Genomic DNA, 18092 nt, shown 5'->3' with positions numbered 1-18092 from the left:
GATTCTTATGAAGCCAAAAGAATAATTGTGTATTACGCCAAGAAAGTATGTTGTGTCTATTTGCGTGAGATAGGCTCCAGCGACCCCCCCGACCTCAAAAAGGGACAAGCGGTAAAAAAATGGATGGATGGAAAACGTGGATAAAAGATTTCAGTGTGTGAATTACTTTTTTGACCACATTCAACAATACCACGATAGTAATGATAACTTTGGTCACAATATCCGTGATAATAATTTTTTATATCGGTACATCACCATACACAAATGATACCAGTATTTAGCATTTAAAATAATAATTAGTAAAGTAGATAGTATTGATTACTGCTTAAAAAAAGTTACCTTTTTGCTTGAGCCCCATTTTTTTATTCAATTAAGAACATAAATAACTCATTGTCAATAATTTTCCCCAATTATGTTGTGATATCTGACGTTTATTTGAGTTCTTGTGAGAATTCTTCCCCGGTCTGCTCAGCTGCGTTCACTGCAGCGCTGGTCTCCTCCGCTTGCATGAGCTTCCAGTTTTTTTGCTGGGAATTGCAGCTTTTGTCCTTCCGTTTTGCTTTCGCTCTCGCAGCAATGGAGTAAAAGGAATAAAGAGGAGCAGGCAGCAGCTCACACATTCTCATACTTTCTGTAAGCAATTAAGTCCGCTAGCTTTATAAATGTTTTAACTCTAATCTACGTCAGGGGTGGCCACACTTTTTCTGCTGGCAGCTACTTTTCAATTGACCAAGAGGAGGAGATCTACCTCATTCATGTATATCGTTTATATTTATTTATTTATTTATGAAAGAGACTTTTTTGTTAACAAGTTAAAGGTGTTTAATGATAATACAAGCATGTTTAATTCCTTTCTTTCATAAAGACAAGAATATAAGTTGATGTATGACCTGATTGTGATGACATGCATTGATTGGAATCAGACAGTAGTGATCATCACGTCCACATTTTCAAATGGAGGAGAAAAGAAGTCCTCTTTTCTGTCCAATACCGCAGGAACGTGCTTGTTTTTCGCCATTTTATTCGTCCAGCTTCCAAACTCCTTTTTATAGACTTTACAAGAAATATATTGGCAGGATGAAGCAGGCAGGATGAAGCAGATCAAATCAAATCAACTTTATTTATAAAGCACATTTAAAATTTACCACAGGGGTAGCCAAAGTGCTGTACAATGGGCGGATTAAGAGATTATACGAGAACCGAGCAAACAACACAACACAACACAAACAGAACATGATAAAAAATAAATAAATAAAACATAAAAACAGGTTCACAGCAGTTGTATAATGAGGTGCCATTGCAGGATGGATATCATTCAGTATTAAAAGCCAAGGAATAAAATTATGTTTTTAAGAGAGATTTAAAAACAGGAAGAGAGGAGGCTTGTCTAACACTCAGAGGTAGGTCGTTCCAGAGCTTGGGAGCAGCAGCGACGAAAGCTCTGTCACCTCTAAGCTTCAGCCTTGTGTCAGGGACCGTCAGTAGCAGCTGATCGGCTGATCTTAGGGATCGGGTGGGGCAGTAAGGCTGAAGGAGGTCAGAGAGATATGTTGGCGTGAGGTTGTTTAGACATTTAAAAACAAATAGAAGGAGTTTAAAATTGATTCGATAACGCACATGGAGCCAGTGAAGGGATGCCAATATAGGGGTGATGTGCTCACGTCTGCGGGTCTGTGTTAGCAGACGAGCAGCAGAGTTCAGCACGAGCTGCAGGCGTGCAAGGGAGGCCTGGCTAATGCCTACATACAAGGCATTGCAGTAGTCTAAACGATTCGAGATAAAGGCGTGAATTAATTTCTCGAGATCATGTCCTGACAGAAGCGGTTTCACTTTCGCTATTTGGCGTAATTGATAAAAGCTTTTTTGAACGACGCTGCTGATTTGTGTTTCGAATTTAAAATCTGAGTCGAACTTTACCCCCAGGTTTGTGACACAGTCGCTGAGATACGGGGTCAGAGTGCTGAGGTCAACGTTGGGGGAGAGAGAGCGACTTGGACCGAACAACGTAACTTCTGTTTTGTCTTCATTTAGACTCAGGAAGTTAGCTGAAAGCCAGGCTTTGATGTCGTGCAGGCAGTCAATGAGACGTTGAATTGTTATTTTGTGCCATGGGAAAATAGATCAGGCAATCATCGACATAAAAATGAAACGCAATACCATACTTCCTAAAAATAGAACCAAGGGGGAGAAGGTAAAGCGCAAATAGGATTGGGGCAAGGATTGAGCCCTGGGGGACCCCGTGTGGTAGAGGAGCTGTGGAAGACATAAAACTGTCTATTTTTACACAAAAACTCCTGTCGGCTAGGTACGACCGGAACCAGTTGAGGGCGCCACACAGTTCTCAAGAGGAGTGATTAAGGTGGCGTGGACGACGGTGTCAAACGCAGCAGACAGATTTAAAAGCACCAGGACGACATATTTACCAGAATCAAGGCTCTTACTGTGAAGACAGAAAGTGTGCGGTAGAGTTTTGACGGCGTTTAAAAGTGTTTCTCGCCTTCTTGTCGGTCGTTTTTTCTCCATAATGATCTGGCAGCAGCCAGCGTCATCTCACAAGACTCTCGGGTGACGTCTTGGTGATGATAGATGATCGCCAATTTTTAGGTCGATTGTTTTTTTGTTTTTTAATGCCTTGCTGGTGATGGACTGACACACCCTCCGCCATCGACGTTATGGGCACCCCGGATCTACGTGAAGGAGCCCACAATAGTTTTTATTTAAATATTAACAATATGTCAGAAACCTTACAGTGTATTAAATCCGTAAAATGGAGTAGACCAGGGGTCTCAGACAAGCGGGCCAATTGCTATTTTGTTATTTTGCCTTAATATGAAAGTTTAATGTTGATGCGGCCAGCAAGTTTTATATGAATGGAGCTTGACAGCGTTGTGTTATTTGGGTCTAAAATGGCTCTTTCAACATTCTGGATTGCCTACCCCAGCGTTAGTGGAAAAGCGGCAAATGAGTGACAGCGACAGAGACGTTGCTATGGAGACGAAGGTTTTCTTACGTGCCTGGCTGCAGTCACAACCGTGACACCTGTCCGTCAGTAATAACAGTCCCCGATAACCTGGACCAATTCAAACCATTATTATTTTTTTTTTATTGTTTTATTTGCATTGCATCACACGATGAACACTACATATATTTGTATATGACGCCGGATAACACTCCGGGAGCCCTTACTTTTTTGTGCTCGCTTATATCCGCCCACCGCCGTGTTGCTGTAGGGAGGAAAAGCGGAACGACACACATTGCGGAATTAACGTTATTCTCTGTGCGTCGGCTAAATACAAATATATTCCACAACCCCAAACATGTCTTTTTCAAAGCCTGCAGTGAAGAGAAAGGTTAGTGATGAGCAAAGGCAATTCCAGGAAAAGTGGGAGATGTAATATATTTTTTTGTTGCGCACGGGGGTACCCCCAAATGTCTTATTTGCACAGAGAAAGGGATACAATTTGAAACGTCATTATACAACTAGACATGCTGAGGAGTATGCAAACAATTCTTTAAGAAATCTTTTTTTGCGGCCCAGCCTCACCCAGACTGTGCATCCAGTGGCCCCCAGGTAAAGTGAGTTTGAGACCCCTGAGTAGACGATGAGTTCTTGTGACGTCGCCACATTTCCTAAAATGTTCAAAAACTATCTTCAAGCCAGCTGTTAACTGACGTATGCTATTCAGGTTTAAAAAACTTTTAGTGCAAATCAATATCAGCAGCTATAGGCCTCCTGGACTACTAATAATGGGTAAAAAACCACATGGGTCGATCCCTAATCCATAGTGGATTCTCCGGGCATTCAATCTGTTCAGTTTTAAAAACAGTTAACAGTCTTTCTAACCGTTTATTTCCAGATGCGCCTAAAAGTGACCCCGCCCTCCAGGCCGTACCAGGCAACGCTCCGGCGCCCGTGCTGACCGCAATGCCGCCACCGCCGCCTCCTCAGCTCAACGTCCTCCAACATCACTTCCCACCTCCAGGACCTCATGGTCCCCTGCCGGTCAGCTTGCAGCCGGCGGCGCCGTACGCCATGCCCCCTCCGGTCCCTGTGCACCTCCACCCGGCCGTGCCGCTGATGCAGATGCCCGGCGTTGGTGCTCAGGGCCTCCCGCCACCGCCTCCGCCGCCCCCGCCGATGCAGCAAGGGGGCCAGACGGCTGCAGCTCCTCCTGACGTCCACACACAGGCATGATGCGCTTGAAATGAAGACAACAACACCCTGCATTCAAGTCGTCCTTTTTTTAAAGTCCCACTTTTCCGTAGATGGCGAATACTTACGGAAAACCCGGCCTGCTTCCTGCTCCAAACAGAGTAGCTGTTGCCATGGCAACCCATGGACAGCAAGCAGTCAGCCACGTGCAGCCGTCATCTACAACGCAGCCAGGCCAGCACAGCATGGCCCAGGCTGACGGCTCCAAAAAAGAAAAGGTAACTTTGTGTCCTCCTTTATAGCATTATTTGATCTCTAATGCAGACCTGGGCAAATTACATTACTTTATTACTCCAGTACTCTTGTTTTTTTCTGTACATTGTACAGTTTTTTGTATATTGTTTTGTATATTGTACAGGATTGCTTATTTTTATTTGGATAGTTGTCCATTCATTTCAATTCTTATTTTTTATCTTTATTACTTATGTGATTTATTTTTACTCCATATTTGTTTCTACTACATTCTGTTCTATTGTATTTTATACTACATGCGGCCCGTTATGACTTTCAATCCGGTCCACTGGACGTTCTACATGATTTTTTAGACCTTTAACATCAAAACTGTCGCCACCATTGTGATGTGCAGTGCTGTTTGAAAATGACCATAAGTCCTGAACTATAGAAAATTTAGGGATTTCACCATCTACGGTATGTTATATCAAAAAGTTCAGAGATTCTAGAAACTGATGCAAAGTGAAAAAGTGTTCTCTACATGGGAAATAATTTCACCTGGAAAGCTTCAAAAATTGGTCTCCTCAGTTCCCAAATGTTTACTGAGTGTTGTTAAAGGGAATGGCCATGTAACACAGTGGTAAAAATGCCCCTCTGACAACTTTTTTGCTATGTGTTGCTGCCATTAAATTCTAAGTAAATATTTATTTGCAAAAAATAACAAAGTTTACCAGTGTGACTGTTAAATATATTGTTTAAACAGTCTATTCAATTGAATATAAGTTGAAAAGGATTTGCAAATCCTTTTTTTCTGTTTTTATTTACCATTTACACAACGTGACAACTTGACTGATTTGGGCCCGTTATGATTTTTAAACCGGCCCGTCGGATGTTTTCCATAATTCTTTTTAGACCTTTAACATCGAAACTGTCGCCGCCATTATGCTTTGCAGTTCTGTTTTTAAATCACCACAAGTCTTGAACTATAGAAAGTATTTCAATGGTTGAAATCTGCACTTTTGAGTGTTATAGGAGTTATTACGGTAATCTACGTCACAGAAGTTTAGACCAGGAACAAAGCAGAGTGGGCGGGGTTTGTTTTCAGAGCAGCCAGCCCGAAACGTGTGTGTCTGAAACCGATGCAGATTTTTACGTGATAATATTTCATATTATCCACTATGGACTGGACACTCACCACTATGTTAGATCCACTATGGACTGGACTTTCACAATTATGTTGGATCCTCTATGGACTGGACTCTCACACTATTTTGTTGGATCCACTATGGACTGGACTCTCACACTATTATGTTAGATCCGCTATGGACTGGACTCACACAATTATGTTAGATCCACTATGGACTGGACTCTCACACTATTATGTTAGATCCACTATGGACTGGACTCTCACACTATTATGTTAGATCCACTATGGACTGAACTCTCACACTATTATGTTCGATCCACTATGGACTGGACTCACATTATTATGTTAGATCCATTATGGACTGAACTCACACTATTTTGTTAGATCCACTATGGACTGGACTCTCACACTATTATGTTAGATCCACTATGGACTGGACTCTCACACAATTATGTTAGATCCACTATGGACAGGACTCTCACACTATTGTGTTAGATCCACTATGGACTGGACTTTCACACTACTATGTTAGATCCACGATGGACTAGACTCTAACAATATTATACTAGATCGACTCGACGTCCATTGCACCGGTCGCCCACATCTGAGGTCTACTTCAAGGTTTCTCATTGTTATCCCATTAGGTTGAGTTTTTCTTTGCCATGATGTGGGATCTGAGCCGAGGATGTCCTTGTGGCTTGTGCAGCCCTTTGAGACACTCGTTATTTCGGGTTATATAAACATTGATTGATTGATATTGTAGGGGATTATTACACTTTGCATTCATATTTTGCTGTTTGTTATATGTTTGTTGGGTTTTGCTGGAGGTTAAAAAATACACAACTATGGTGGAGCTGGTCTGAGAAGTAAAATATATTGTTCATATTCAGTGTTTTATTGTTCATAGTTAATATTGTAAATCCCAATTTCTTTATTTTCATGTACATTTTGGGTGTCCCAGTCAGTAAAAAACTGTAAAATTGCATTCCATTTTTTAGGATAACGTTTTTAGAACTCTATCGGACATTGTGACTTTTGGTATAAGTGTTCCTGGAAAAAAGGGACCCAAACACACACAGTGCAGAGCATATTTTTACAGCTAAATGTGTACATATCATTCATTCTTTGGCCCCCAAGACACATATTTTTTCTCTCAATGTGGCCCCCGGAGTCAAAATATTTGCCCAGCTCTGTTCTAATGCGATCCTCCGCTTGCTTTAGAAACAACAGATCCAGGAGAAAGCAGTCAATGAAGTGAGGAACGCCATCAAACCTTATTACCAAAACAAGGAAATCACCAAGGACGAGTACAAGGAGATTGTCCGCAAAGCAGTAGAGAAGGTACGCCTGTTCACTTCTTCACCTTAGTCTCAGAGAATGCTGCTACCTCTCTTTCTATGCCACATCAATGTGGAATGCACTCCCAACAGGTGTAAAAGTAAGTGCATTTCTATCTTCCTTCAAAACCGCTCTAAAACAACACCTCCTGGCAACTTCAACCCTTTACTAATACCCTCCTCCATTCACATCCCATCTCCCCGGATTGTAAATAACCTAATGTAAACAGTCAAATGTAGTTCTAATGTATATACTTGTTCTTCAATCAATCAATCAATGTTTATTTATATAGCCCCAAATCACAAATGTCTCAAAGGACTGCACAAATCATTACGACTACAACATCCTCGGAAGAACCCACAAAAGGGCAAGGAAAACTCACACCCAGTAGACAGGGAGAATTCACATCCAGTGGGACGCCAGTGACAATGTTGACTATGAGAAACCTTGGAGAGGACCTCAGATGTGGGCAACCCCCCCCCCTCTAGGGGACCGCAAGCAATGGATATCGAGCGGGTCTAACATGATACTGTGAAAGTTCAATCCATAGTGGCTCCAACACAGCCGCGAGAGTTCAGTTCAAGCGGATCCAAGACAGCAGCGAGAGTCCCGTCCACAGGAAACCATCTCAAGCGGAGGCGGATCAGCAGCGTAGAGATGTCCCCAACCGATACAGGCGAGCGGTCCATCCTGGGTCTCGACTCTGGACAGCCAGTACTTCATCCATGGTCAACAGACCGGACCCCCTCCACAAGAGAGGGAGGGACATAGGAGAAAAAAGAAAAGAAGCGGCAGATCAACTAGTTTAAAAAGGAGGTCTATTTAAAGGCTAGAGTATACAGATGAGTTTTAAGGTGAGACTTAAATGCTTCTACTGAGGTAGCATCTCGAACTGTTACCGGGAGGGCATTCCAGAGTACTGGAGCCCGAACGGAAAACGCTCTATAGCCCGCGGACTTTTTTTGGGCTCTAGGAATCACTAATAAGTTGGAGTCTTTTGAACGCAGATTTCTTGCCGGAACATATGGTACAATACAATCGGCAAGATAGGATGGAGCTAGACCGTGTAGTATTTTATACGTAATAAGTAAAACCTTAAAGTCACATCTTAAGTGCACAGGAAGCCAGTGCAGATGAGCCAGTACAGGCGTAATATGATCAAACTTTCTTGTTCTTGTCAAAAGTCTAGAGGCCGCATTTTGTACCAACTGTAATCTTTTAATGCTAGACATGGGGAGACCCGAAAATAATACGTTACAGTAATCGAGACGATACGTAACAAACGCATGGATAATGATCTCGGCGTCTTTAGTGGACAGAATGGAGCGAAAATTAGCGATATTACGGAGATGAAAGAAGGCCGTTTTAGTAACGCTTTTAATGTGTGACTCAAAGGAGAGAGTTGAGTCGAAGATAATACCCAGATTTTTTACCGAGTCACCTTGTTTTATTATTTGGTTGTCAAATGTTGAAGTTGTATTATTAAATAGAGGTCGGTGTCTAGCAGGACCGATAATCAGCATTTCCGTTTTTTTGGCGTTAAGTTGCAAAAAATTAGCGGACATCCACTGTTTAATTTCATTAAGACACGCTACAGTCCGGCGTGTTGGTCAGCTTTAGGGGCATGTAGAGTCAGGTGTCATCAGCATAGCAGTGAAACCCAATACCGTATTTGCGTATGACGTCACCCAGCGGCAGCATGTAGATGCTGAAGAGTGCAGGGCCAAGGACCGAACCCTGGGGAACTCCACACGTTACCTTAACATAGTCCGAGGTCATACTGTTATGGGAGACGCACTGCACCCTGTCAGTAAGATAAGAGTTAAACCAAGACAGGGCTGAGTCTGACATACCAATTCGTGTTTTGATACGCTCTAATAAAATATGATCGACGGTATCGAAAGCAGCGCTAAGACCGAGGAGCAGCAACATAGATGACGCATCAGAATCCATCGTTAGCAATAGATCATTAGTCAATTTTGCGAGGGCTGTCTCAGTTGAGTGATTTGCCCTGAAACCGGATTGAAAGGTTTCACATAGATTGTTAAACGCTAAGTGTTCATTTAGCTGCTCTGCAACAATTTTTTCGAGGATTTTCGAAATAAAGGGAAGGTGAGACACCAGTCGGTAGTTTACCATGAGGTCAGGATCGAGGTTAGGTCTTTTAAGGAGAGGATGAATAACCGCTTTTTTGAATGCTAGGGGAACAGTGCCCGAAGAAAGGGATAAGCTTATAATATTTAGCACTGATGGACCTAATAATACAAAAAGCTCCTTGATAAGTTTCCCAGGAAGTGGGTCAAGTAAACATGTTGTTTGTTTTATTCCATTTACACGTTGTAACAATTCTTCTAATGTTATTTCATCAAAACGAGAGAAACTATTTTGGATATTTGCAGTATCCGCCGTATATACAGTCGTATCTGCGTTACTATAAACCAGTTGTAGCTGGGACGCATTGTCTTTAATCCCCTTTCTAATAAGTTCAATTTTCTTATTAAAGAACTTCATAAAGTCATCTGCCGAATGGGTGGAGCTACTGGAAGGAGTCCCTTGTTGGGTTAGCGATGCTACTGTACTAAACAAAAATTTTGGATCGTTTTTATTAATGCGGATGAGATTTGAGTAATAATTAGTTTTAGCTAAGGTAAGCATGCGTTTATAAGTTATTAAACTATCACTCCATGCTTGATGGTGCACCTCAAGTTTAGTCGTGCGCCATTTGCGTTCCAGCTTTCTACATAATAATTTCTGAGCTCTAGTTTCTTCAGTAAACCATGGCGTACGCCTTTTTGGAGCCTTTTTTAACTTCAGCGGTGCTATACTATCAATGTTTTCGCGCAGGGCGTTGTTAAAGTTTTTAGTGAGGTAATCAATAGAGCCCACATACTTTGGGAACGGTGCCATTACCGAGGGCAGTAGGTCAGCAAGAGTCGTCGTTGTGGCAGCATTAATGTTGCGGCTGCTATAGCAGTTATTATTATTATTAGCTTGCCGAATATGAGTCTGAACTTCGAATTTTATAAGGTAATGATCGGACATTACTTTAGTATACGGGAGTATCATAACTTTGGAAACGGTGATACCTCTGACAAGCACTAGGTCTATCGTATTACCGCTGCGATGCGTCTGTTCATTTATTATTTGTGTAAAACCACAGCTATCAATTATAGTCTGGAGCGCCACGCACGGTGGGTCCAATGGGGTATTCATATGGATATTAAAGTCCCCCATTATAATTATATTATCGGCGTGCGTCACTAGATCAGCAACAAACTCTGAGAATTCACTAATAAAGTCCGAATAGGGCCCTGGGGGGCGGTAGATAACGGCCGGGCACAGAGGCAGCGGTGTGGCAGACTTCATAGAAAGCACCTCAAACGATTTATATTTATTATTTAAGTTAGGACTAAAGTTAAAGTTTTCGTTGTATATTAGTGCGACCCCCCCTCCCCTTTTAAGGGGACGGGCAATATGCGCATTCGTATAGTTAGGAGGGGATGCCTCATTTATCGCAAAAAAGTCGTCTGGTTTAAGCCAGGTTTCGCTAAGACCGATGACGTTAAGGTTGTTGTCTCTAATGACCTCATTAACTAATAACGTTTTGGGAGACAAAGATCTGATGTTTAGAAAGCCCATATTATAGGTAGTGGGCTGTTTTAAGGAGTTGTTGATAAAATTATCCGTAGTAGCAATATTAATAATGTTGCGTTTATTATGCGCAGTGTACTTAAAATAATTACGACCATATCTAGGAATTGATATGACGGGAATTTTCAGATTGTTTACTTGGTGCTGCGATAAACTGAACGCATCATAATTTGCCACCTCAGTAGAACGCATGTCTAACTCTGACGTAGTCATAGTCATAGCAGAAAAAACATTTTGTGAGTTATGTATTATTCTACGAAAATTTCTATGTGTATAGGGATCATCCAGCCTGGCGCTGGCTAGTTCTAACTTAACTGACTCCATACCCAGGCTAGGAGGCTCTGTAATTGCCTGTGACCGGGCTTGATCTAGTGCAGTTAGTCAAATGTGGCTCAATGCTATCTGATCTCACTATGTTCTCTACTGGCTGTACATATCCTACTAAATAAGACCTACACTATTTCAATTTCCATTTCTCCGTTGATGCAATTGTTGATGACTGAAGTACGGATATCAACCAAAGCCCAAAGAGTGTCCGCCCTAAGATCGGTAGGTTGTGAGTTCAAACCCCGGCCGAGTCATACCAAAGACTATAAAAATGCGAACCATTGCCTCCCTGCTTGGCACTCAGCATCAAGGGTTGGAATTGGCGGTTAAATCACCATAAATGATTCCCGGGCGTGGCACCGCTGCTGCCCACTGCTCCCCTCACTTCCCAGGGGGTGATCAAGGGCATGGTTCAAATGCAGAGAGCAAATTTCACCACACCTAGTGTGTGTGTGTGTGACAATCATTGGTACTTTAACTTTAACTCATCCCACCCCTCGGATTGTAAATAATGTAAATAATTCAATGTATGTACTATGATGATTAACTTGTTTGATGACTGTGTTATGTTGATAGTATATATTTGTACCATATTAACGTGGACCCCGGCTTAAACAAGTTGAAAAACTTATTCGGGTGTTACCATTTTGTGGTCAATTGTACGGAATATGTACTGAACTGTGCAATCTTCTAATAAAAGTTTTAATGAATCAAGCAAAAAAGCGTGTAACAGAGAAGTTTCACCTTGGTAAATCAGGCTTTGTTTTTTTCATTTATGGGCCAAGAAAAGTTGTGAGTAGTCAAAATATATATGCATGACATTTATATTGTATTTATATTGTTTTCAAGTTTTTATTTATTATTATTTTAATTTGCAAATGCAAATCTCAATCCTGAGTCACAGGTCTGTTAACTAATGTGTGTCTGCAACCCGAATCCAACATTTCAACCATCCACCAACACTACTCTTCACATGTGTCGAACACAAATCATGTTTCCCTTTCCCCAAAAATTCAGATTTTCCTGGAATTTGTGCGAGTATCAATATTTTCCAAATTTCTCGGTTTTCCCAAAATTCCCAAATTTCTGAGAAATTCCTATTCAAATGAATGGTCGTTTTCATAGTTCTACAATGCCCTGAATTCTCAATTTCGCACGATTTTCAAATCCGATTCTGACCTTTTAACCATCCACCCACACTACTCTTCACATGTGTCGAACACAAAACATGTTTTCCCTTTCCCCACAAATAAAGATTTTCCTGGAATTTCCCAGAATTGATTACCCATTGACAATGAATTAGCATATCCAACTGCTATTTTCCAAGTTCAAAAAAATTCCAGGAATTCACAGTTTTCCAAAGCCATATTTTCACCTCTTGCTGGAAAGTTTTCACAGTCCAGATTTTTCAACAGTTTTTCACTATTCCACTTTCAAAACATTCCTCTTAGTTGGGACAACAAATGCTCCTATTTTTTGTACATAACAACCCATTTATATCATCCAGGACAATTGTGCTAGTATCAATATTTTCAAAAATTATCCGTTTCCCCGAAATTCCAAAATTTCCAGGAAATTCCCATTTAAATGGATGGACATTTTCATAGTTCTACAATGCCCTTCATTCTCAAAATTTCGCACAATTTTTAAACCCGATTCCGACCTTTCAACCATCCACCCACACTACTCCTCACATGTGTCGAACACTAAATGTTTTCCCTTTCCCCATAAATTCAGATTTTACTGGAATTTTGTGCGAGTATCAATATTTTCCCAGAATTTTATCTCCATTGACAATGAATTGGCATATCTTACATTTCTCACCCGGTTAGAACCGTTCCCCCATCCACACACTCCACTCACCTTGGACAATCAAACTACAATTTTTTTAAGTTAAAATAATTCCAGGAATTCCCAGTTTTCCAAAGTCATATTTTCACCTCTTACTGGAAAGTTTTCACAGTACACATTTTTCAACCGTTTTTCACCATTCCACATTCAAAACATTCCTCTTAGTTGGGACAACAAATGCATTTTTTTGTTGTACATAACAACCCATTTATATCATCCAGGACAATTGTGCTAGTATCAATATTTTCACAAAATCTCGGTTTTCCCGAAATTCCCAAATTTTCTGAAAATTCCCATTCAAATGAATGGACATTTTTATAGTTCTACAATGCCCTACATTCTCAAAATTGAGCACAATTTTTAAACCCCATTCCGACCTTTCAACCATCCATCCACACTACTCTTCACGTGTCGATTACAAATTATGTTTTCCCTTTCCCCACAAATTCAGATTTTCCTGGAATTTCCCAGAATTTATTACCCATTGACAATGAATTGGCATATCCCACATTTCTGAACCGATTAGAATCGTTCCAAATACCACACACTCCACCCTCCTTGGACAATCAAACTACCATTTTCCGAGTTACAAAAAATTCCAAGAATTCTCAGTTTTCCAAAGCCATATTTTCACCTCTTCCTGGAAAGTTTTCACAGTCCACACTTTTCAACCGTTTTTGACCATTCCACCTTCAAAACATTCCTCTTAGTTGGAACAACAAATGCTCCTATTTTTTTGGGTGCAAATTTCTGTTTTTTTCTGTAATTCGGAAATGCCCGTTCTCAATTCAAACTGTTACGAAGTTAGCATTTTTCAACCGACTCCGAAAATTCCCATACCAACCCATTCATATTATCTAGGACAATTGTGCTGGTATCAATATTTTCACAAAATCTCGGTTTTCCCGAAATTCCCAAATTTTCAGAAAATTCCCATTCAAATGAATGGACATTTTTATAGTTCTACAATGCCCTACATTCTCAAAATTGCGCACATTTTCAAACCCAATTCCGACTTTTCAACCATCCACCCACACTACTCTTCACATGTGTCAAACACAATACATGTTTTCCCTTTCCCAAACAATTCAGGTTTTCCTGGAAATTCCCAGAATTTTCTACCCATTGACAATGAATTGGCATATCCCACATTTCTAACCCGATTAGAACCGTTCCACCATCCACACACTCCACTCACCTTAGACAATCAATATACCATTTTCCAAGTTAAAAAAATTCCAGGAATTCCCTGTTTTCCATTGCCCTAATTTCAATTCTTGCTGGAAAGTTTTCACAGTCCACATTTTTCAAACGTTTCTGACCATTCCACCTTGAAAACATTCCTCTCAACATTTTTCAGCCGATTCCAAAAATTCCAACACCAACCCATTTATATCATCGAGGACAATTGTGCTAGTATCAATATTTTCCAAAATTCTCGGTTTTCCCGAAACTCCAAAATGAGGTGGCGAGTTGTCCAGAGTGTACACTGCCTTCCGCCTGAATGCAGCTGACATAGGCTCCAGCACCCACCCCGACCCCAAAGGGGACAACCAGTAAAAAAATGGATGGATGGATGGATGGAGATTAGTGCTTCATTTGGCCACAGTTCTGCATACAAAACTATAATTATTTTCAATGAAATGTGTTGTGTACCAATATCATTGAATGTCTTTAACACTAATTGGATTAACGGGATCCGGTTTCCATATGAGTTGGGAAATTGTGTTAGATGTAAATATAAACGGAATACAATGATTTGCAAATAATTTTCAACCCATATTCAGTTGAATGCACTACAAAGACAACATATTCAATGTTCAAACTGATAAACATTTTTTTGTGTGCAAATAATCATTAACTTTAGAATTTGATGCCAGCAACACGTGACAAAGAAGTTGAGAAAGGTGGCAATAAATACTGATAAAGTTGAGGAATGCTCATCAAACACTTATATGGAACATCCCACAGGTGTGCAGGCTAATTGGGAACAGTTAGGTGCCATGATTGGGTATAAAAGCAGCTTCCGTGAAATGCTAAGTAATTCACAAACAAGGATGGGGCGAGGGTCACCACTTTGTAAGCAAGTTGTCGAACAGTTTTTGAACAACTTTTCTCAACGAGCTATTGCAAGGAATTTAGGGATTTTACCATCTACGGTCCGTAAAATCATCAAAAAGTTCAGAGAATCTGGAGAAATCACTGTACGTAAGCGATGATAGTACGGACTTTTGATCCCTCAGGCGGTACTGCATCAAAAACCGACATCAGTGTGTAAAGAATATCACCACATGGGCTCAGGAACACTTCATAAAACCACTGTCAGTAACTACAGTTGGTCGCTACATCTGTAAGTACTAGTTAATACTCTACTATGCAAAGCCAAACCCATTTATCAACAATATCCTGAAACGCCGCCGCCTTGACTGGGCCAGAGCTCACCTAAGATGGACTGATGCAAAGTGGAAAGGTGTTCTGTGGTCTGACGAGTCCACATTTCAAATTATATTTGGAAACAGAGGTAGTGGTGTCCTCCAGAACAAAGAGGAAAATAACCATTCGGATTGTTTAAGGCGCATAGTTCAAATGCCAGCATTTGTGATGGTTTGGAGGTGCATTAGTGCCCAAGGCATGGGTAACTTACACATCTGTTAAGGCACCATTAATGCTGAAAGGTCCATACAGGTTTTGGAGCAACATACGTTGTCATCCAACCAACATTGTCATGGACGCCCCTGCTTATTTCAGCAAGACAAGTGTTACAACAGCGTGGCTTTGTAATAAAAAAAAAAAAGAGTGTGGGTACTTTCCTGGCCCGCCTGCAGTCCAGACCTGTCTCCTATCGAAAATGTGTGGCTCATTATGAAGCGTAAAATACGACAGCAGAGACCCCGGACTGTTGAACGACTGAAGCTCTACATAAAACAAGAATGGGAAAGAATTCCACTTTCAAAGCTTCAACAATTAGTTTCCTCAGTTCCAAAACGTTTATTGGGTGTTGTTAAAAGAAAAGGTGATGTAACACAGTGGTGAACATGCCCTTTCCCAACTACTTTGGCACATGTTGCAGCCATGAAATTCTAAGTTAATTATTATTTGCAAAAAAAAATAAAGTTCATGAGTTTGAACATCAAATATCTTGTCTTTATAGTGTACTCAATTGAATATGGGTTGAAAAGGATTTGCAAATCATTGTATTCCGTTTATATTTACATCTAACACAATTTCCCTACTCATATGGAAACAGGGTTTGTAATTTCCTCGGTCCTGGTCTGACCTTGGTTGGAACTGTGTGGTGATTGTTTGCTTTTTTCTGTTTCCAGGTGTGCCACAGCAAGAGTGGGGAGGTGAACGCAAGTAAGGTGGCCAACCTGGTGAAGGCCTACGTAGACAAATACAAGCACGCGCGCAAAAAGTGAAGTGTCGCCCCAACGCGGCGCCCAAGTGCAATTTCCTCCCGCTGGAAATCAGCCTCCAAACTCAACTCTGACGGAGAGCCGTGATTTCTTTTTTTTGATATCGCTACCTTTTATTGAACTACAGTATATAGATTGTTTTCTATAGAATTCCATATTTTGTTAGAGGAAAAGAAACAACAAAAAAAAAAGACCCAATCAAAAATTGTAATGCAAGAGCCCTTTATTTTGACCTGCAGAACTACTGTAAGGAGAGCGGGGGGCCGGGGTGGGAGGGGGGGATTCCATACAAAATGCACCGCCGCGTAAATCATGCCCGCTTTTATTGTCTCTGGCTGTACGGAATCCTGATTGTGAAAATATTTTCTTTAAAAAAAAAAAAAAAAAAGTATATTCTATAATATTTCAAATCGTTTAAAAGCCCGGTCACCGTCTGCTTGAGCGCCAGGATATCCAATCAGTAGTGAGTGTGTCGTTTAAGAGGGCACAAACCATGGACCGAACCCCACCCCCTACCTGGATGTGTAGTGAAAGTCATCGCATTGTCCAGAGAGTAGTGAAATAAAGTAGCTGCTTCCTGATTGGCTGAGATTCTTTATCGGATGTGCTGCCCTTCCAGGAAATACTCGTCTCATGACAGCGTGGAATGTCGGGGATGAAAAGACGTACAGAGGAACTGCACTTTTTTTTTTTTTTTTAGTTTTTTTCAATCATTCACAATACCAGAACATGTATTCATTTCTTTTTGTACGCATTCTGAAACGTAAAAAAAAAAAACGCTAGCAAAAGTCAGCGAGCAATGCAGACAATGGGAGTCGCTCGATAAAGCGCCAGAGAAAAACATCCAAACACCTCCATTGAGCTTTTATATAACTGCTGTAAGTACATACAGTGGGGCAAAAAAGTATTTAGTCAGCCACCGATTGTGCAAGTTCTCCCACTTAAAATGATGACAGAGGTCTGTAATTTTCATCATAGGTACACTTCAACTGTGAGAGACAGAATGTGAAAAATAATCCAGGACTTCACATTGTAGGAATTTTAAAGAATTTATTTGTAAATTATGGTGGAAAATAAGTATTTGGTCAACCATTCAAAGCTCTCACTGATGGAAGGAGGTTTTGGCTCAAAATCTCACGATACATGGCCCCATTCATTCTTTCCTTAACACGGATCAATCGTCCTGTCCCCTTAGCAGAAAAACAGCCCAAAAGCATGATGTTTCCACCCCCATGCTTCACAGTAGGTGTGGTGTTCTTGGGATGCAATTCTGTATTATTCTTCCTCCAAACACGACGAGTTGAGTTTATACCAAAAAGTTCTATTTTGGTTTCATCTGACCACATGACATTCTCCAATCTTCTGCTGTATCATCCATGTATCAATTTTGGTATAAACTCAACTCGTCGTGTTTGGAGGAAGAAGAATACTGAGTTGCATCCTAAGAACACCATACCTACTGTGAAGCATGGTGCTGGAAACATCATGTTTTGGATTCTATTTTTCTGCTTAGGGGACAGGACGATTGATCCGTGTTAAGGAAAGAATGAATGGGGCCATTTATTGTGAGATTTTGAGCCAAAACCTCCTTTCATCAGAGAGAGCTTTGAATGGTTGACCAAATACTTATTTTCCACCATAATTTACAAATAAATTCTTTAAAAATTCCTACAATGTGAATTCCTGGATTTGTTTTTCACATTCTGTCTTTCACAGTTCAAGTGTACCTATGATGAAAATTACAGACCTCTGTCATCTTTTTAAGTGGGAGAACTTGCAAAATCGGTGGCTGACTAAATACTTTTTTGCCCCACTGTATGTAGTATCTAGTAACCTTCATAATAACATGCCATATTTATGTCTTTTCATCATTTTAAGCAAGTTCCACAGACTCATCACAACATTCACTTTCCTTTCGCAATCATGACAACAAGGACAACTTTGGGACAAATGACGATCCAGAAACTTCTATTTTTTA

General features: G+C 40.7%; 1 protein-coding gene across 1 annotated transcript in view; it reads left to right on the top strand.

Annotated features, from left to right (window-relative positions):
• scaf11 (SR-related CTD-associated factor 11) overlaps window positions 1–16695 on the top strand; it is a 45868-nt gene extending 29173 nt beyond the window's left edge. The window contains exons 12-15 of the mRNA XM_061914019.1: window positions 3858–4189; window positions 4267–4431; window positions 6753–6872; window positions 16022–16695. Coding sequence (XP_061770003.1) covers window positions 3858–4189; window positions 4267–4431; window positions 6753–6872; window positions 16022–16117 — 713 coding nt within the window. The 3' untranslated portion in view covers window positions 16118–16695. The remainder of the gene's footprint in view (window positions 1–3857; window positions 4190–4266; window positions 4432–6752; window positions 6873–16021) is intronic.
• Window positions 16696–18092: the final 1397 nt, after the last annotated feature.

The sequence above is a fragment of the Nerophis ophidion genome, linkage group LG10 (genome assembly GCF_033978795.1).
Source record: "Nerophis ophidion isolate RoL-2023_Sa linkage group LG10, RoL_Noph_v1.0, whole genome shotgun sequence".
In the NCBI taxonomy this organism is placed as follows: Eukaryota; Metazoa; Chordata; class Actinopteri; order Syngnathiformes; family Syngnathidae; genus Nerophis; species Nerophis ophidion.
The sequence above is the reverse complement of the archived record's forward strand: the minus strand, read 5'-3'. Positions and strand labels throughout refer to the sequence as shown.